This window comes from Anas platyrhynchos, chromosome 2 (assembly GCF_047663525.1).
Source record: "Anas platyrhynchos isolate ZD024472 breed Pekin duck chromosome 2, IASCAAS_PekinDuck_T2T, whole genome shotgun sequence".
Taxonomy (NCBI): Eukaryota; Metazoa; Chordata; class Aves; order Anseriformes; family Anatidae; genus Anas; species Anas platyrhynchos.
The window spans coordinates 55,241,911-55,262,891 of record NC_092588.1 but is presented as its reverse complement, the minus strand read 5'-3'; the positions used below and the strand labels follow the sequence as shown (position 1 = coordinate 55,262,891).

At 36.6% G+C, this 20,981-nt stretch overlaps 1 protein-coding gene across 1 annotated transcript in view; it reads right to left on the bottom strand.

Moving 5' to 3' along the window:
- Nucleotides 1–551: 551 nt before the first annotated feature.
- The window catches only part of TTC39C (tetratricopeptide repeat domain 39C), a 35,346-nt gene continuing 14,916 nt past the window's right edge, over nucleotides 552–20,981 (bottom strand). The window contains exons 5-14 of the mRNA XM_013095158.5: nucleotides 19,675–20,029; nucleotides 18,145–18,313; nucleotides 12,708–12,801; nucleotides 11,740–11,847; nucleotides 11,143–11,252; nucleotides 10,310–10,433; nucleotides 7,775–7,872; nucleotides 6,759–6,863; nucleotides 4,214–4,252; nucleotides 552–3,592 (exon numbers count right to left, since the gene is read on the bottom strand). Coding sequence (XP_012950612.2) covers nucleotides 3,503–3,592; nucleotides 4,214–4,252; nucleotides 6,759–6,863; nucleotides 7,775–7,872; nucleotides 10,310–10,433; nucleotides 11,143–11,252; nucleotides 11,740–11,847; nucleotides 12,708–12,801; nucleotides 18,145–18,313; nucleotides 19,675–20,029 — 1,292 coding nt within the window. The 3' untranslated portion in view covers nucleotides 552–3,502. The remainder of the gene's footprint in view (nucleotides 3,593–4,213; nucleotides 4,253–6,758; nucleotides 6,864–7,774; nucleotides 7,873–10,309; nucleotides 10,434–11,142; nucleotides 11,253–11,739; nucleotides 11,848–12,707; nucleotides 12,802–18,144; nucleotides 18,314–19,674; nucleotides 20,030–20,981) is intronic.

Genomic DNA, 20,981 nt, shown 5'->3' with positions numbered 1-20,981 from the left:
CCCCCACCCCCCCAAAATTTAAATTTATATAGATCATTTTCTTGTACAGCTCTTGTCAGGATGAAGAACTAGAGGCAGTATATCTGTATTACTGACTCCTAAAGTTCAGTGGAGTCTACCATTTATGCTGTAGAGCAGCTCAAGAGCCTCTGCTGATCCAATGACAGATGTTTTGGTCGAATGCCACTGGCTGCCCAGTTGCATTAAAAACCAGCTAGTAGTGTACATTTACTTCTAAATCTTACCTTTAATAATAACAGTTCAGTGATCACATGATTTCATCATGACTTCATGCAAATTATTGCTATCGCTGTTAGTAAGAGAATTTAGCAATGACTAGAAAGGGAATTCACATCTTATATATGACACCCTGCTTTCACCCCACTGCCAAGGCCCTGGCAACACCTTTGTAAAACCATGTATAGCTCTACACCAGTATAATGCTAGTTCCCATTCAACTTCCAAACAGCTACAGAGCAGATTTTAAACAACAGCAGGATCAGTCATTAGGAAGATGATCAGATTGTTGTAAATTGATAAGCAGTTCAATGTAACGTTTGGGGAATTTTATTTCAGAATAAAGCAGAACAAGAATATGAAACAAGCATTAAAAATCAGAGAGAAATTAAATTGCTTGCTTTAGAGTAAATTAGAAACATTTTCCAAAGGTGTACGAATACAACAAATTACACTTGTGTGTTGTTGTTTTTTTTTTCTTTTTTGAATGAAGAACGAGTAAATTTGATTTCTTAAAAACGCATGTTAAACCTTGTTCGTTCTATGGTTGATCTCAACATGACACATGTAACTCACTTTCCAAAACAGGAGACTATAATTATACTGGAAGAACAATAGCTGAGGTAATTGCTGACTAGAAAACTTTGTTACAGAGTCACTGGACATCCCAGAAGTTTCTCCAATACTTGATATCATCTTGTTCAGGAGGCCACCAATTTAAAAGACAAATTTGAGGAGCAAAGGAACAAAACTCATGTCCACATTTCTTTTAATTTTACTCAGAAATATAAAAGTGCAAGTTCTGTAAATTAACAACATTTACAGTACATCACAATAAATATGCCACTTAGTGACATCTATAAATTCTAGTTATTTGAAATGAGTCATATTGAGATAAAAACTGCATCAACATCAACAAAAATACCTGACCCAGTAAAGATAGTCTTAACATATGAACTAGCAAGATGCATATTCCATTATTGCTATTAGACCATGCCTCCGAGTTCCGAAGTATAAAAACGTTATCAGTTTACACAAAATACAGTTGAAATGTTTTCTCATCACAGGCACAATCTAACATAAAAATAATTTTGACATTTACAAGGTAGGAGATTCTCCTGTGAGGGGAGAAAAAAATTACAGAAACAGATAGTACCATTTCAGTGATGAGTTGCTAAATCCACAGAAAAGCTGTAACTTGCACAGAGCTAAACTGTTACATTAATATATAGTGTCTTTCCATACCCTCTCCCAGCCTGGTGAGAAGAACAAGCCTTTTAATAAGTTTACTACAGTTTGCTAGCTACCTCCAAGTATGTAGACCCCTAGACATCCCAACACAAATCGCATGCAGGTGCTTTGTGTCCCGAACAGCCTAGTCTCACATTATATGTAAGCAGTGCATTTGAAAGGAATTTTGTCATTAAATGTACCATCTCTAGCTATTCACCCAGTGTGGACTGTGTCTCTGACTACAAATGTTAAAAGTCAGGTAAGACAAAATAAGATTTCAAGTACATTGAAGACTTTTTTTTTTTAATAATCATTCGAATTCTAAGCAGTCACTATATATATATACACACACAATATATTGTTTTCTATTCAATACTTGTTTGGATTGACCAATTCAAATAAGGTTGAACACTCCTGTGTGACTCAATATTACTGATTAAATTGAATAAAAAACCCAACAGTGTACTATCTGTAACATACCTAGGTTATAGAAAAATAAAGTCTTTCCTCTCCCTCAGGAACTGCAACAGAAGTGTTTAACTGCTCTAGGAATGCCTTTCATAGCAGGAACCATGTATTTCTAGAGAGAAATAAAAGTGTCTCAACCATTTCATTTGGCCTACCAAATATGATATTACTACTTCTCCTCCATATCAGTCTTGCTTTAGATGCAACCTCAAAAGCAAATCAATGAAGGTTAGGTGTGGGCAAGGTCTAAAACCTTGGCAACATATTCTGCAAAAAGGTAAGAAAAGAAAAATGTTTAAGCTAAGGAACTGTTTAAGGCAACCTGACCAAAGTAAAGATAAGGCTTTTAGATAACTATTTCCAAAGATATCCAGTTTTCTTAGCTCTAGAAAGTAACATAACTGAACTAACTTCCTGGTCAGATTTCCATTTATAAGCTTCTTTAAAAAAATATTGACCATCCTAGAACATGATACGAATTGAATATACAACACAAGGAGATACTACATATTATAGACAAAAGTTTAAAAAAAAAACGCTACACATGAGCACACAGATGGCCAAGTATTAAAAATTACATGGTCACGAAAAAAGTATCAAGCTCTCAGAGGTATTTTGGTATCCTGGTATCTTAACACCACAGGTTTGGAATACCATACAGAGACTTAAGATAGTGTAGTATTGGTAAAGCTACCAAAATAAGGTTGGAGGTGGGGAGCAGGTATGTTTGTTTAATACCTTTAAAGTTCACTGCCATAACGGTTCAGCAGCTTGAATGGAAAATACGTAAAATTACTCTACCTGGCCTACTTATTTTATTGTACTATTCAGAACTTTAAGAGCAGAAATAAAAACTGCTCTCACTGTAATTACATGTAAAACAAAGTACGTGGCTGGAATGTACCAGAAGCACAGATCCTAAACATTGACATAATTTATATCGCAACTATGAGCTGGGTTGGGAGGGGAAGGAATTAAGAATGGAAAGGGAATGGGAAGTTTAAAATCCACACATTACTCATGAGGTCACTGAAATAAACAGCTCCAAGTTAGTAGGATCTGCTTTTTGTGGCCGAAGAGCTTTCTTTCTCTTGCTTATTGGCTCATACCTGAAGAAAAAAAAGAAAGTGTTCTTCCCACTCCCATCTTCAACATTTACACCACTTTTATCATGTTCTAATCAAAGCAAAAATGCTCCCCTTAGCATATTTTACATCTAGATCTACTTTAAAAAGTAAAAATCACATCTGCCAATATTGTTGAAGTAACTTGTGTGCTTATTTAGGCTCACTTGCAGAGTTACAAGTAATTGTGTTCAGCCTGGTTTAAACAAAATAAAAACTAGAGTTAAAATATACAAGGTCACTTAACCTTCTTCCTGGTTGATTTACTTCCAATAAAAATTGTAGTATTTTACTAAGCCATACCAACTCTGACCATACTATGAAAGTGTCTCTGGCACAAGTGGTTTTCAGAAGAAAAGCTGGTCTTCCCAACAGCATTTTCTTCTGCTTCGTCTTAAAGTGCAGAAACTGTGGGAAAGGAGAACACAACTTGCTGTCCATCACTGTGGAACTACTTCCCTTAGAGAGGCTAATGCTGCATGTATGCGGACGTGCAATCTGTTCTCAAAGTCATAGCCCGTAAATTCCTCCTGAAACACAAAAAAGCATGCAACTATTAGCCTCCTTCACTTTAGCATATGAAGATCATTTTAATAGTAACGCTTAAGGGGTCACACTGCAAAACAACTGAAGAGGTGGAGATTCTTTATTGCTGTTTATATCCCTGTGTTACCCAAAGCAACTGAATAATCACAGAAATTGGTGAAGAGAGCAGAAAGCTTCCCATTTCCAACGTGCTGCTTGGAACCTATTTAGATGAACAGTACCTGGGAAGTTACACAAGTCCTACAGCTCTAGGAAAATCCCAACACTCACACCCAAGACAGGGACCAGACAGGACATACATGAAGTTGGAAGCTGTAGTTTTCACCATTTCTGTATCCCAGTCTTAGTTGAAAAACTCGGCAAAGTCCTAACACTTCAGCAGAGGTCACTAACGCAGGCTTTGTACCACGACTGACCTATCAATACATACCTACATAATATAAACGTGCATCTTATATATGTGTGTGTGTACCTACATGTTAGTGCTGTAGATTACAGGTAAGGGACACTGACACACCCACAAAACAAACAAAAAAAAAACACAATACAACCTCTCAAATACCCTTCTCTCTGAAAGATAAGTTTGAAAGTGTCTTAGTTTTTACCTTGGCTTGGAGAAGTAAGGTTTTGCCTCTTGGCACAGTCTACAAAAAGAAAGATACTGCGTTAGAAATACATCGAAAATGTCACAGGAAGTATATCAAGTATACAGCCTGGTCAGTCCAGAATAGCATCTCTACCTTGAAAACAAGGTATCAAGCAGAAGAAAACCTGGCAAGTTAGGAAGGAAACCAGAAATACTAACGAGGCAGCCAAGTCAACTATTACATATTTCAAGTCTTTAACAAAGGAAGGAGCAATTGCAGCTTCACATGGACGTTGCTGCTGACATTGGTGAGCTACGTCAGTGTACAGGGAGACCAGTGACTCATGACTAATTGAACTATAGAGTAATTTCTTATTCTTAATTGAAGTTTAAGCCATTTATTTACACAATTAGTTTTTTTAAAGAACTAAAAGTTTTCAGAAATCTCATTTTCAAACTCCAAAGAAAAGATGGATGTATTTGCAGATTAATATTTGTATAAAAGTTCACATTTTATTTCTAAAAAGGTACTGTATAGTAGAAGTACTACAAATAAATAACAAATTGCTTGATAAGAGACCAAAAAAATACATTTTCTTACCCAATTATACCCAAATATGGTCTTACGTATTTATATTGGTTACATTTCATGCATGGCATATAAAACATATACAAAAAAAATCTTACTTTTGATGTAACCATACTAAAATCTCAAAGAATTTGATTCTAACCAAGTTAAAAATTAACCAAAATGATTCAGATTGCATGACGGGTCAAGCATGTAATTACGAGTCATTTTAAATAAATGTATATTTAACAAAAGCATGCTTTTTATACTAACATGCATATTCTTCAACAAGCTTAGCCTCTCTGGTAAAGGTGAGTAATAAAATCCTACTCCCTTCTCTTTCTTTAACATTACGGAGCTCTCAAATATGACTTGCATGATACCTCAAGCTAGTAAATGCAGTCTTCTAAAAATAGCATCCACTCACCTCTAATTCCAGCTTTTTCTTTTTCCCACCCCATGCCACTTTGTTCAAGTCAAGCAACATTTGCCTCCTTATTATCCAAGTGCCAAGAGTTTCCTTCAGATGCTAAGTGCTACCATAGCTTTTCAGTAGCAGCTATAAGCCAAGGCTTGTTCAGCCCCCAAACACACAAAATGAAGTATGTTTGGTTTCTGTGTGCATGTTTCACATAAGGCAAGGACAGAAACAGTGCCCCTAAGCTCTTAGGGCTTTGAGATAACCTCACTACTCACCACACTTCTACCTAGCAGCAATTGCAACATTTTTGTTTTTGAGACATTTGACATAATCAAATTTAAACATGAATATAAATAAAATAAAGTAATAAAGCAGCAGGAACATCACTGAACTCAGACCTCCCTACCAGACTTCAAAGACCAGTTCTATGTCATACAGCATCACAGTTTTCAAAAAGAGTATTATTTCTATTATTTTTTAAAGCATTTTCTCTAGTTTTGTCCTTTATTGTGATAGTCATTCTTTATTGAAAGACTTTCTTTTCCTTTCCTCATCAAGGGAACGGTTCAGCTCAGATAATTAAATAAGGTAAGACTAAAAACAACCTAAACCAGAATCTTAAAAACATGAGACATTATCAACCCCATTACTTTATAGAAACTACATACAATGAGGTGGGGGTTAAAGCTATTGTCCTGTAACCACTTCCCCTAGCTTGCAATCTGATTCAGGAGGTACTACATAAAGCAGCATAAACTGCAAGTAGTAAGGATACGTTTGAGGAAGGAAATGGTACAATGAGTGGTGAAGTTGCACGACTTTAGGAAACTCGGAGCTCCCCGGGAGGCAGAGTATGTGCAAAGACCTGAGCAACCAAATGTATTCATCAACCACATCTGAAAATCAGGTGATTGTTTTCACTAAATATCATTTGCAAACAAATCCCTACCTATCCAATACATTCTTACCAGGCCTCTGCTGTCACCAACAGCAGAAACAGAGGGCAAGTGCAGGGAGAGAGGGCTCTCTGCATCCTCAGGGGCAATGCAAGTATTTCTATACCCCAGTACCTACATATGCTGTTGTTCTAAGTGACGTATGAAAAAAAAAAAAAAAGAAAAAAAAAGGGCATCATGGCATGATCAGAGGGGTGGAAAGAAAATAAAAGTGTCCTTTGCAAGTCTTTGTAGTGCTCTTCAGTGAAAAGTACTAAATAACAAAGTATAGTGCTTTGTTCATCAAAATTCTTGCTTCAGTGCTTGCTGTCCATAAACATCTCTGCTACAGAAATACAGATGGTTTGCAAACATTTATTTTAATCCTCAAGTAAGACATCACTTAAGGTCCCCTGAACAATGCCAGTCTCAGACTCTGTTATGTAAGAATAAAACCCAGTAACAAAGTATGTCATTGCAGTGCTACCAACCAGCATTAAGCTCCTCAGAACATCCTTATAGACGCTCTTAACACTGAAATTAAAAAGCTCTTACCTAAAACATACTACATTTCTTAGTAAAATAAGTAAATCCCTACAGTAGATATTTAAGAGTTTAAAAAAATAAATTATACTATTACCTCTGGATTGTCTAATAGAAGACAGCCAAGTTCATAGCAAGCATATGGCTGGATGTATAAGTTGTTCTGACGGCACAGCTCATCTTTAGCGGCTCGCTGAAAAAACTATACAAAGAAAAAAAAAAGACTGTAATAACATTAAAATAGACTGTTTGATCAGTTAAAAATCCTGAAGTATCTGCCAACTTTAAGTACTAGAAATTAGCCCAGAGCCAAAGTAAGTTAATATTTCCAACAGTAGACATCCTTTAAGCAAGAGGTTTTCCCTAACACCATTACATCAAGGTAAAAATCACTTGTTTGTATTTTTACCAAACAATATATTAACTGAGCCATGATTTTTCCAACTTTGTATTGAAAAATATTAGGCCTAACACGGAAATTTAATGTTAAAGATTAAGTGCACTGATTATTTAAGCTATGCTTGAGAAAAACAGAAAAAATACATTTAAAACCAGCATCAGCTCCCAGGTTCCTTATGTGAATTGTATTCCATTTTGGGGAGTGAAAAAAAAAAAAGTTGTGCCTACAGAGCAGTGGAGTGTGCCTACAGTCTGGAGCAGTGGCAAATTTTTTTTTTTTTTTGGAACATGCTAATAATTAGAGCTCTCAGTGTCTAATAGCTCTAGAGCAGTATTATCTATGCCTTCAAAAGGTCAGCCTTCATTTTTTTTTTTTTACGTTGAATTTTCTTTGTCGGACAGAATAAACCCAGAAGCAGAAGAACTTTTCCATTCTTTCTTCTACCCAGCTTCCCTTAACACTTGCTCTACAAGCCATGTTAGCTTCCGTGTTTGCTCAACATTAGCCAATTATTTTTACAACAGATACTATAATGAAGCCACACTAAATTACAAGATTTGAAAAGAACAAGACCTATTCTCTTGGAATTCATATAACAGACAGATTGATAGCACTGAAAATTATTGGCTTAACACTCTCTCAACAATATTTACTGTTTAAGATAATAGTTCATAAAACAGGATTAATGGTATAATTATCATTTAACTGCCTACCTGAACAGCATCTTCAGAATTTCCCAAGCATTTGTGTATGGCACCAAGAAGCAAATTCCTCAAACCAACAGCTGATGAATCATCAACATCCTGACAAGCTTAATGACAAGATTTCAATAAACAAGTAAGATGGATTGAAATCCTTCCTTAGACACGAACTGCAATCTACGGTGACTTTTAGTCTAACGATTAAATTTAACTAGAAAAAGGAGATGTTAATAACAATCTACATCACAGTAATTTGGTTTCTTTAAAATACAACCCATTTTGTGTCAGTCTCTTCAAGCAATCTGTCAGTAATGGTAATAATTCCTAGCAGGAACAAACTGGCCCTCTGCAGTAGTGGGTGTGCTCTTCTCAATGGAAGAGAGTACCTTTCTCTACTTGTCCTTGAAGTATTCACTAGAAAGTTGAAGTTCATAAACAATCAACTCTTCCTGGTGTTACAGGTAACTGGGTTGTTCCAGATATTAAAAGAAAAATATATAGTCCAAGTTACAAGGATAATAGCAAAAAACCTCAACCAAGCAGTCCAGACAAAGCTGAGTTGTTCTTAACTGAAGCCAAGTGACGGACACAGAAATCTGTATTGGACTTAAAATCCCAGACCAGGGTACTTTGGCATCACGCTTCCCAGCGCTGATGAGCAGATAAGGTTAATCTGCCAGACCCTGGATGGTTTACAGTCTAAGGACAGACTGTGCCTTCAGCTGCATAGTGCTGTTTTCAGTGAATCATGATGCACGTACCCATCTCTAGATGAGTCAGGCTCCATTTTGATCAAGCCTATTAGTAACAGCTTCAAACAACTCTGTTAAGCCAAGACTAGCTCCATGAGGAATCACTTGCACTTGTCTGCACGGTGGCTTCCAGAGGCTACAGTAACAGGGGTGTCTGGAGGATTTTTCAGCCCTTCAAAAGGAGCTAGGGTCTGGGAGCAGTAGGGCCCCTTTAACTTCACATTCTGCTTCATCTAACAAATTCTGATGGCTTTAAACCAGGTCTGCAGTCTCAAAATGGTTTATCCACATCACAAATAAACCACCTATGAATACCTAAGGATTGGCTGCATAAAGTATCTGGACACTACACAACACATAATTCTGCCAGCTCTCACTTTTATTAAGAGTCTAAAGTTACTTGGCATTTTACTTAGGAAGATACACATGGGTTCAACTTAATTCCTACAAACCAGAGCTTTATTATGTCAAATTCCAGCCCCAAGGAAAGCCTGGAAACTCCCTCCAGCACAGTAAACCCCCCTTTGTCCATGAGAAGCAGCAGCAAACAAATAAACAAAAAAATCCTTTATCAGCTCAGCATTTTTGAGATACCCTTAAGGCATGGCAACATTTTCACTGTGTAGAAAATCTTGAACCAAGGATCACTGATGCAGACACATCTGTCAGTGTCAAGCCTTACAAGAAGTTCATCACTGAATTTTAATCCATACTGCTATTTCACATTAAAATCTGCACTACCAGCTGGAAGCTTACAGGAAAAAAAATCTATGCTGCTTTTGAATATGCAGGACAGGAGTAAATACCATTTGCATTCTGTAAGGTTGATTGTTTTACAGGCAAATTACAGAAAAAAAATACTTGAATATATTTTTATAGAAGTAAATCTCATTTTAAAGCCTTCCCCATTGCCTTTTGGGACTACAAAACGAAGGATCTGAATGCAATCCACTGCCACCATACAATTTAAATGGACAAATTACTTCAAATTAAAAAAAAAAAAAAAAAAAGAACAAAACCACAACTAGTCCTGGAAAAAAAGACTAGTCCCAACCCTAGTTTTCTGTAAAAATCATGTACAACCCCCAAAATCTTACAATTACAGAATCAAATCTGAGTGGCAGACTTTATGTTTAATTTTCTGAAGGAGTAGAGAGTAACTGGAAACTGCAGGATGCAAAGAAGACTGACGTGTGGATGGAGGGTAGGGTAGTAAATAGTTCATGGTAAACACTGCTACCATAATTTTTTTTAGACAGATCTCATCCAAAGACACCTGGAGACTGAGAAAGAGGCAAGAGCAGAACACCTTTCGCCTCTAAGATGCTGCTGCTGCCAGCAGCCAACATAAAAGGAAACCTCACTACAACATGGATAGCCTCACAAGCTACATATTCCCTCTTAGAAGAAAATTAACATGCAGAAATAAATTAATGGTTTTATTTTTTAATTTTATAGTTAGATTTAAATGAGTTCAATTTTGTCTGCTGACTTTGAACAGTAACTATCACACTACTGTTTCATTTTGGGCAATGATTTGAAACCCAGTGACTAGTAAACCCAACTATATGCAACAGTTAAAAAAAAAAATCTCTAAAAGAAACTATACAAATGGCAAAAACGAAGCATTAAGCTAAATTTTGATGGGTCCTTATTCCATTGCTACTCAAACTGTTTTGCTATCCCATATGCATGCTGGTTTAAATTTTCATGCTACAACAGTCAGCCAGTCTGCACAAAAGAAGAAAATTGTATACCTCATTTAAAATAAATATATCAAGGACACATATTATACCTTGGCTCATGTGCTGTAAGTTGGAGAGGGAACAGTTTGGAAGTGCTTTCCATAAGTACAATACTTCAATGGATGCCAGGACACAGAGCTCTTTGGTTGGCATTTGTTTTCTAAATCTTTCTGCCTGCAAATTGGGAAGAAAGAAAAAGGAGGGAAGATCTGTCATCTGTACTTTTACAGCAAACATAATATTCGCAAACAATATATCACAAACAGTAATTGTTTCATGAAACACCCAACAATTTTAATAAAACTCCATTGTAGCTAAAAGACTAAGAATGAAAATCAAAATCTTTCAATTAAAGGGCTTACATATTGACCAAAATTAAATTCTTTACCCTAGATGTGTTTTTTTTCCATTTCACAATCTCAAGAACATACTGACCAGATGTTGACCCAGCAACATCTGCAAATCATAAGTTGGGTGATACTTCTTAGACAAGTCTGGGCTAGGCTAGACTTGTCTACTTCCAAGACTTCCCAGCTTTTTCAAAAAGAACTAAGGCTTTGCCAAACAAGACAAGATTAAAAAAAGGAGAAAGAAAAGCAAACCAAAAAAGAGAAAAATCACCAAAACAACTACGGTATTGTGTATTTGTCTCTTTAATAGTTACTTGACTTGAAAAGTGAATAGCTAATTAACATCTCCTTTGCGGAGTCCTTAAAATATGTGACACTGTTGTTTTTCCACCTGAATCCTTCCCAATAAGTTGACAAAAGCAACACAGGAGAAAGCAGATATTCATTCAATAATAAATACTGGTAAACAATGCAACACAATTATCAGGTGTAACTACTGTACTGAAACAAGTTAGCCTTTGCTAAACACAAACCTTTTTCACTGAAAATTGCTCAATCTGATTGTTTTTTCTTTTGAAAAGCTTCTGAACTTCTTTGAAGACATTCTGAGCACCATTGACGTCGCCAGTGGCTCCTTGACACACTATAACAACACAGAAACAAAAATGTGTTAACATTGCTGTGACATGAAACAGAAAGGAGGATCAAATATCATTAAGTTATAGGGTGAGGAAAAAAACACTGCAAAGGACCTACAGTGGGACTTGATGAACACAACCCCAGCTCTCCCAGGTATCCTTCTGTGATCATTAACAAGTCCACATTTCTTTTTTTTTTTCATATCCATTAGAGGACTAATACCACCCAAACTAACAATTTATTTCCTAAATCTTTGCAATACATTTTCATTGTGGTGATAGGTCATATCATAATTATAGCTGGAGGACAAGGGCATATGCACGTGCATTAATAAATGACATAAACAGAATTACGTAAGTGAAGTCTGACAGCTGCACAAACAGCTGGCAGTGTGGAACACACTATGTGCACTAGTCAACTCTCCCGAAACAAAACAGTGCCATATCACATCGCTGATTTAATCACTTACCCGCATCACCGAAAATACTCACCTGCTGTTAAATAAGCATAATAGCACTGCGACCACCTGGATTCATTTTTAAGCCTTTCAAAGGACTCAAATGCATCTTTGAAATTCATCTCTATCATGCTGCACCAACCTAAAAATGAGACCAATTTAACGTGAGAGCACAGTAATTCAAACATGATATAAACAAAAATTACTGAAACAAAATCTGCTTATGAGTGCTGGAGCTAGCTTAACAATCGTACCAATAACTGGAAAAGTTAAAAGCAAAACTAATCAATCATTTAAAAATCTGGTTCACGTTAACTGGAAAATATTGAATTATAGGTGTGATACAAGACAATGAATCCGTTTCATATCAATAGCAAATCTATACAGACACCAAAAGCATTTTTTTTTTTTAATAAAAAGGCTGTGTTTTGTAGAATGCTAATGCTTACAAAGTTACCACCTGCTCCCCTTATTCCTCCTGACTATGACAAGACATTTAAAGCTTGACTCAACATATTTTCTCTACTCTAAAGACTTCTATGCAAACTAAAAACATACAATGAAACTTTTTTGTTGTTGTTGTTGTTCATTTTCTTACATCAGTAGCATGAAATGAAACATGAAATATAGGTCTTGCAATCTATGAAGTTCCATTAGACCTATTGGTTTTTGGCATGGAAACAGTGCTTCCACTGACAAAGTAGATGAGTTCATTGCTTATTTTAATGAATCTTCTATAGGTGAACAGTTTGCCTCTGATTCTATACTCTATGATTTATGCATCACTTATAATTTTAAAGTTTTCTGCATATATAAACTGATTGTTGAATGCTACTCCCCTAAACAAGACATCAAGATTATCATCAACATAATCCAACCAAGACTAAGGCCAGCATTCTAAAATCTTTTAGTAATCCTAATAAAAATAATCCAGTTTCTTCACTGAAGTTACTAATCAAAACTTGAAAGTGATACATTTTAGCATAAAAATATCCAATTTACCTATTTCATATAAGCACACATGTTGAATCTCCCTTTGGTCTGTTGCAAGTTCCAAAGCAGTATGAAATGAAGTCAAGGCACTATTGATTTGACACTAACAAAGGCAAAAGAAAATAAAGTCAGATGTCTACAGTTATAAAAATCAAATTATCTAACAGATTTTAAAACAACATATTCAATTTTCTACATAAACATACATTGGAGGGAAAAAAAATGTTGTCATACTGACTGCAGGTTTGATTTAATGAGAGGCAAAACGTCCTAGTGAGAGGAAAAACTCAAAACTGATTTGATTCTGGATTTTAAAAGAATTTAACGTCACCACAGAGCTACCAGTTTGAAGAAGAAGGGATCATACTCATTCATATACCAGATCCACACTGCAAGTCCTTTGACAAGCTTCCCTCCTCTCTTTAGATCTGATCACTTTTGAATGTGAGTATGGGTAAATTATGCCAAAGCCTTTATTTACAATGATAAGCACACATCTGGAAAAGGATCTGTAGTTAATAGATTTTTTTCAACTTATTTCACACTAACAACATGAAATGTAATACAATAGGCAAATTGAAAGACAAAAAGAAGCATCACTAATATAAAACAACTCGGATTTATATTTAAATGAAACCTTAGACGAGAAAACAAAGCATTTACTCGGAAGGTAATAATCATCAATTCCACCATGTACAAAAAGAATTAAAACATACAGAAAGGAACCTGCCTTCAAAAAGTCAAGTATGTAGAGGAAAAAAATGGGGCAGGGCCAGGATATTGGAGGAGTTTAATAATGATCAGCAACAAGTTACATTCCTCAGCCTTCCAGATCAGTCACTGCATTCCTTCTATCTGCTACTGAATCCAAGGTGCCGATAGTTTTGTAACAGCTAGAATGATAGCTCTTTTGACTGCATTTATCTCTAGTTTTCCCAGAGACTTCTCCATACCACTCATCATAATGGCTTGAGGCCTTTAGGAAGATGCAAATTAACATTTAGCTCATTTTATACTCATTTACTCTACATACATGTATCTATACGCTGTATCTCTCTCCCAACATGGCCTACAGTTGCTTTAGGGGGTTCCTATATTCATTCTTACATACAGCTATAGCAATTCTGTGTTAAAGAATCCTTAGACCACTCACTGCTGCCTGCAAATATCTACGAAACTGAACAAATAAATGTCTACAAAAGATATTTGCCCCTGAACAAGATAATGTCTACAACGCTGTAAATGAAATCTAAAACTCCTGCAAAAGTTTGTAGTGTCGTGTCTTAAGACATGCCACTGCTCCCTGCCCTGCCCCCTGCTCCCCATCCCAACTCTAGATCTAGATTGATTTTATCGGATTTCTTTCTTTGTCTGATCAGGGAAAGCTATTTTAGTTGCTAAGGAACGACAACTTCACCACAGAATATATATATTGCACCAAGACAGCACAAAGCAAAGGCAGCCATAGCTGTAACAACATACACACTGCATACTTCAAAAACAAAGCAATGATTAAACAAAGATGCTTGTTGGCATGAAAGAAGAATGCAACCCACCTGTCTTTTTGTTTTCTACTATAATTGCCCTTAAAATTTCCAGGGAGCCTGAGCAATATACAGCTTGTTCAGTTTTGTAGAAGCAGTCTCCTCGTTATACATTAATAAAAAATACCAATGTTGCATCAGCCCAACATGCCTGGCTGGAAAGTATTATCAGCTCAGTCTTACAGGAGGGGGAAAAAATAGATAAATAAGAAAGGGGGCTTAAAACTTGATCTCTGGCACTAAGATGTTTCAAAATTTAGTAAAATTTCATTTTGAAAACTTCTGAGAAAAAATGAAAAAGTCTATGTATTTAGTTCTCTGGGAAGATATTTCACCTTCTAAAAACTTAAAAAACTCACTAAAAGTATTTAAAACATAAATAATTTATTTGCAGGGCTTGTTATGCCACACAATAACTAAGGATAATTACATCATTTTCTGCAATTTGATACACCAACACAGGGCAACACGTGAAACACTGAACAACTAACAACATGAGCATTCAACTAAATGGATTTGCAACCTCCTACAATCCATTTCTCTGACCAGATCTCAAAGTGTTCTCTACGCAAGTTTTCCATAAGCATTGAGCTCAGTAAATATGCTCCTGAGACACTCCTCAATAAAGTTTCAGTTGTCTCCAGGGATTGTAACAACATGCTAGAATATGAATTTCTACTTTCTACTAACAGTATTCTTTCTAGTAAAAGAATACTACTACTCTTAGTATTCTTAAAATAAATTCATTACCATCTACTTACTGTTTCAGAGAGCAAACAGTAAGAATTATACAGATAGAAGAGTCAGCAAGTAGAACATCAAGGCTGACTGGTTTTGTTTGGTTTGGTTTTTAAGCTCTCATTATCATACACGCTTGTAATTCCTTAAAGGGTCATCACTCATGCTTCTCTTGGACAAAGACAAAAGAAAAGATTAATCCATAAAACTTGTAATATATAGAACTACATAATCACGAAGAGGATTATTAAAGCTCATGTGAGTACAATAATCTTTCATTTCTTGACTTCAAATTACAGAGAACAACCATCTACAGAGCTTGAAGAGCCAAGAAAGCTCCCTGAACCAACAGAGGTTTATATATTTTATAGCCTTGAGCAAGTAATGGCAGAGGCTAGCACAATTGCTGAAAATAAACCCTGATAATACATAAGCTCCTGCAGATTAAACACACCTTGAGTGTTGTTTTTTTTTTTGGCAAAACTGGTGTTTTGCCAGTCAGCTGGAGTACTTGGCACTTTTTCTCCAGCCTCATTACATGCTCCTACACCAACTGAATTCTACAGATCAAGCCTCGGAACATGATTTTTTTTTTGGCCCAGCCCCAAAGACTAGGTGATTACGTACACAGCCCCAGATTACGTACACTGGCTGCCAGACAGAGAAGTCATCTTGCCCCTCTCCACGTGAAGCTATTGTTTTTGGTGGTGGTGGTTCTTAAAAACTATTTCAGACAGGGATTATTTGTCCCCCATTTAGAAAAGCAGATTGAGAACTTGTTGGTGATTAGGTAAAAGAGAAAGCAAGCAAGCTAAAAGGCAGAAACACGCCCAATTCACAACACCACCTGTTACTTTGCCCTTCTGCATGCTAGGCCTACACACATCCCTACTAACTTTCTGGTGCACTTTCATTGCAGCTTTCCCAAACCACCCTCCTCCCTTCCCTCTACTCATACATTTCAGAGTCTCCAAATGTCTTCTGACTTCAATTCTCAAAAATATGAGTCTGGGGATAAAACACTTTGTCTACCTTTATAGTACCTATAATGCTACATTTTAAAAAAACAAACTCCGTTAAACATTTATTAATATTTATACATGCTCCTTGGAGCACAAACCATTATAGACTCACATGCTTTAGAATATAGAATCACCTCCCTCGATCTGCTGGCCTGCCAGCCACGTTTCTTTCGATTGCAGCCTAGGATACAGTCAGCTTTCTGGGCTGCAAGCACCCACTGACAGCTCATCAGAGAGCGAGTTTTACATCCACCAACACCCCAAAGCCCTTCTCTTTGAGTTGACTTACTAATGGAAGTCAAATTTACCATCACCTGAAAGTTACAAAAAGTGCACATCTTTTTAAGTTCAAAGGCTATTTAGAAAGAAAGTACCTGATGGCCTGAGTGCTAGTAGGGCCTAATCCAAACCCTACAGTGACCGTTCTCAATTCTTATTTTCAGAACATACAAGTTCCTCTGTGTATGAGCATATGAGCCTTTCATCCATGTACACTTAAATTTTAACACAGAACTGTTAAAAAACACCAAATGTTTACTGTTGCAAAATATTCCTTGAACTGAAGCTGGTATGATTCACATGTTAACCAGGATAAAGCAGAGACTTCCAAATAACATTAAACCATCTCAAAACAGTATTCCTATGTGAGATGGAAAGAATTTAAACCTACCTGCCTATCAACAAGTTCAAGGACAGCTATGTAAGTACTTCCCAGACTTCGTAGGAGCATCCAGTAACGTACCTGCCTTCACTATTATGGCAACAATATTTGAGCAAACAAAACTTGCACCTTCTTAACAGAGCCTCCAGAAGAGCTTGGGCTATTTACGTAAAGCATTTATACAGAGCAAAGTCTCAGCAGGGAAAAAGAAAAGTTGTTGAATGGAAATCTTTCATGCAAACAAAAAAGGGACATTTTATTTCCTGATAGCAACCAGTAAGCTTTCTGCTGACTAAGGTATGGCTACAGAGCCTAGAGCATTTCATTCTGCCTGCCTAAGCTAACTAACTTTGTTAACGCTGGCACGTGGCCTCCAGCACAAACTATTTCACTTGGAACTAAACGTTGCTGTCTATTAACAGCACCATTTTAAACACAAATACTCTAAAATAACAGGTAAAGAATTCTGCTCTGAAGCAAAATTGACACTCATCCAAAATCTATCAATTCCCCAAATGCACCGTTGCTTCCAGAAAGACAAAGCAATCAAACCACACCACACAATTAAACCACATGCAAGAACATGCCTGCAAAAACTGCCCCTCTGTTCTGTTACTGCTGCTACCCCCTTCAAAATACCAAAGCTGCATTTGTGAGAATCAACTGCAAACCCTAGCAAAAAAGGGACCACCAACATCAAGATCTGGATTAGCTCTTAACTATGGTATTGAGACAAATATTCTGGTTTTATACTTTTTCGCTGGGTTTTCTTGATGATATAAATGCCTTAGAAATATCCTGGTCAGATAAAAGCAGAAGCTGAGTTGTTGAAAGTGCTCATCACCATCTTGGATGATCAGAGATCCTTGAAGAATAATTCAGCTAAAAACCACAGGGCTGCTGCAGCGTTTCAAGAATATCACTCTCTAACAGCATTCAGAAACACATTTCCAAGCAATACATACTGCTTGGGTCACAGCTCACCATAGCAACAGAAAACATCCTGTTTTTTGTCCTCTTAAAAGCAACAGCAATTATTCAAGGGAAATTATTGAGGATGATTAGCTATATATGAACAACGTATAATATGAAAAGAGGAAGATAAATGCCATGTGCTCAGCAGATAATACTCAGATTTCAGCTTGACAAGCAAAACTGAAACAGCTATTTATACCGCAAGAAGCTCATGAGTGACCAGAAGCAGTTTCTTGTAGCATGGAGTTATAAATGCATCAAGCAGAAACAAAACACATTTTGAAGTGCTATTAATTCAGATAAAAGTAGTGGAAGAGCTGATTTGGTATGTGAACTTGCAACTAGGAAGAAGTTGATCCTTTCTTCTTTCTCATCTTTCAATACGTCTACATCTTTAGTCAGGATTTATTGATGCTTGCACAGTTCATTCACAACAGAAAAACATCGGATACCATGGGGAGATGGGTTGGGGAAAAATCAGTGAGAAGAACAGAAACATGCAATACCTCTAATCGCTGTATCCTTCCCTTGAAGAACATGAACAGAGAAGAATTTGGATAAGCGGATTCTTTTTTTGCAAGAATCTCCTTGGCCTCTTTCAATCCTGCCTTGTTATCGCTGCCATCAAGAGCAAAAAAGGGACGAACAACTGTGTGGTACCACAACAAAGCTAATCTAAAAGAAACACAAGAGGAAAAATGATTACAGCGCAAACAGACACGCCAGTACAATGTTCTACGTAGGCAAATTTTTAAATGATCCTGGAAGACAAAGGATTTGAATCTTTTCTTATATAACCTGACATTAGAACAAACGTACTATTACCATATACCACTGTGTTCCTAAACTGCAGCTGAACATACGATACCCAAATATCATCCAAAGGCAGAGTAACCATCAAGCTCGTGGTATCAAAGCACCATACCAACTGAGTCTTCACAGATTTTAAAACCTGTATTTTCCCCTCCCAGGAAAACACTATGAATTAATTGCTCATGAGGAAAAGAAACAAAAAAAAAAAAAAAGAAAAGAACACCACACACCCCCATGTACGTACATACCTGAAATCAATGCAAATAGAAACTTATCTGGTGCTGGGAAGCACAGATTCCTGCATGACCTACATCATGCCTGGAAACAAGGGCAGAGCACAAAGCTCTGCAAGATCATAGCACCCACCCCACCTCTACTATCCTTCTGAGGAAGGGAATGCCAGTCTCTTTCCCAGAAGAGACACAAAAGAAATCAACAGGAACATTGAATCTTAAGGTTTCTTAAACATCGAGAAATACAACTGTTCTCCTCCAGCACAAAAGACTAACTCTGCTGTCAATGTTTCAGAAGTGACATTTGACAGTACTTAAAATAGATTCAGCAATAAAAGTATTAATTTGGAGAGAATGGCATAACAAACTACCCTCATAAATGGCTTTATAAAATCTGGCTAACCTTTCACCCAATAAAAAGACCTGAATAGAGTATGAAGGCTTGGGAAAAATAAATAAATAAATAAATATACACAAACACTCCTCCAAGCAGATCAGAAAGACAGTAAGGGAACACCTCCCAGTTTACTAAAAATAAAAAACTTAATGGAAGAGATCGTTGGCTGATAATAACCATAAATAACTGAAATCAATAAGGATGACTAACTGACATTAATCACTCTCATATAAAAACAGCATACTCTCCATCGAAGAGAGCATAGCTCACAGGTAAAATCTACCGAGCCTTCAGGGCACGCTTGCATTTACTCACTCTACTGGCATATAGTTTACTAGACATCAGAATAGCAGGTACTGAAGAATACAATCCTGACAAACCCCAAACACACGTAGATAACTAGTGGCAGACAGATCACTATCAAGTGACGGATTTACTAAACCATGACACGTTAAACAATAAACTACAAGTTTATTTTACCTGCTGTTGGTTTCTTTAAAGCAACATGACGGTTTTGGTTTTGATTCTTTTCCCCCATTTACTTACTTTCAGTACTAAGTTATCTACCAAAGCATTTCAATATAGCTACTCACGTAGCTAAAGGGGCCTTCATGTCCTTACTTTCACTTGCATACATCAGTGAAGAAAGCCCCTGTAGGCGGTCTCCAGGAAAACCCAGCAGGTTGATGATTTTGAGCAGGTTTGGGGGCACCATGGATATGCAAAGATGAAAAAGTCCATATCCAAAGCTAACAGCACCTTTCAGTCTGTTTAGCGAATCCTCCGTTACACCTTCTGCAGCAATATGATTATCATTTGCAGCATCAGAAGTCAAGGATTCCTGAGTTGTTTTCTTCTGATATATTTCCTGAAGTGTATTAATGTCCGTATAGCACTTATTGTAAATTTTCCAGGCTTTTCGGAGGATCCACCCACCTTTTATGTATGCTAAAGAGCAACGAAAAAATATTTCAAGAAACATATTTCAGAATTGGAACACAGCAAGTAGTAAATACTGTTTCACATATCCTCGTATGCTTTCTCTATTTGCATTAAATTAGTTTATTGCATATAAATAATTTTGCAAGAAGAGCTACCTCTGTTACACAGATGAGATCTTTCATATTGAGTACTACAAACTTAAGTGCTTTTCAAACAGAGGCTTTAAAACAGCATGCAACACAAAGGTACTTTCCTGTAGCCATCTATCAATACAATTGCCAAGAGATACAGAAAACGAAACAACTTAATGCTGAATTCTGCCCTGCTATAGAATAGAGATGAAACCACTGCCTGGCAAACAAAGAGAAGCTTGAAAGAGATTTTGCCTCTTAAGCCCAAATCATACTAAAATAAAATTGATGGAGAAATAGTTTAAAATAAAATTAAATTAAAAAGTAAAATAAAAACACATGCCATCTTCCTTTGGGTCAGACAAGACGACTTTCAAAATAATGGACAACGACACAAGTGGTAAACAGAAAATAAACACAAAGTATACGTGCACACATGAACTGCACAAGTAGACAACAGCATTTTGTCCGTCCTAAAGCCCTGAGAGTTAGGAACTGAACTGATAAAAGATTTTGAGGACTGAAAGTGGGAGAAATTGAAAGCATGGATATAGCAGCAGTGTTCTAAACAGATATCATCAAATTTGCAGAGATCAGCGTTACAACCAATGCCAGAATTGGATCATAAATGGAATACATCAAATAACAGGAAAGTGCTATCAATAGTAGACCAACGATCCCAAAGCTTATAGACACTCCTTCCAATTACAGAAAAAATAATCCAGAGAAAGCATGGTCATTGCCTACGTTACTGCCTCTTGGATTACTGTTACACAAAGAAGGGATGAAGTTAGTTTGATAGTCTTAAGAATCACAGCGAAGAAGAT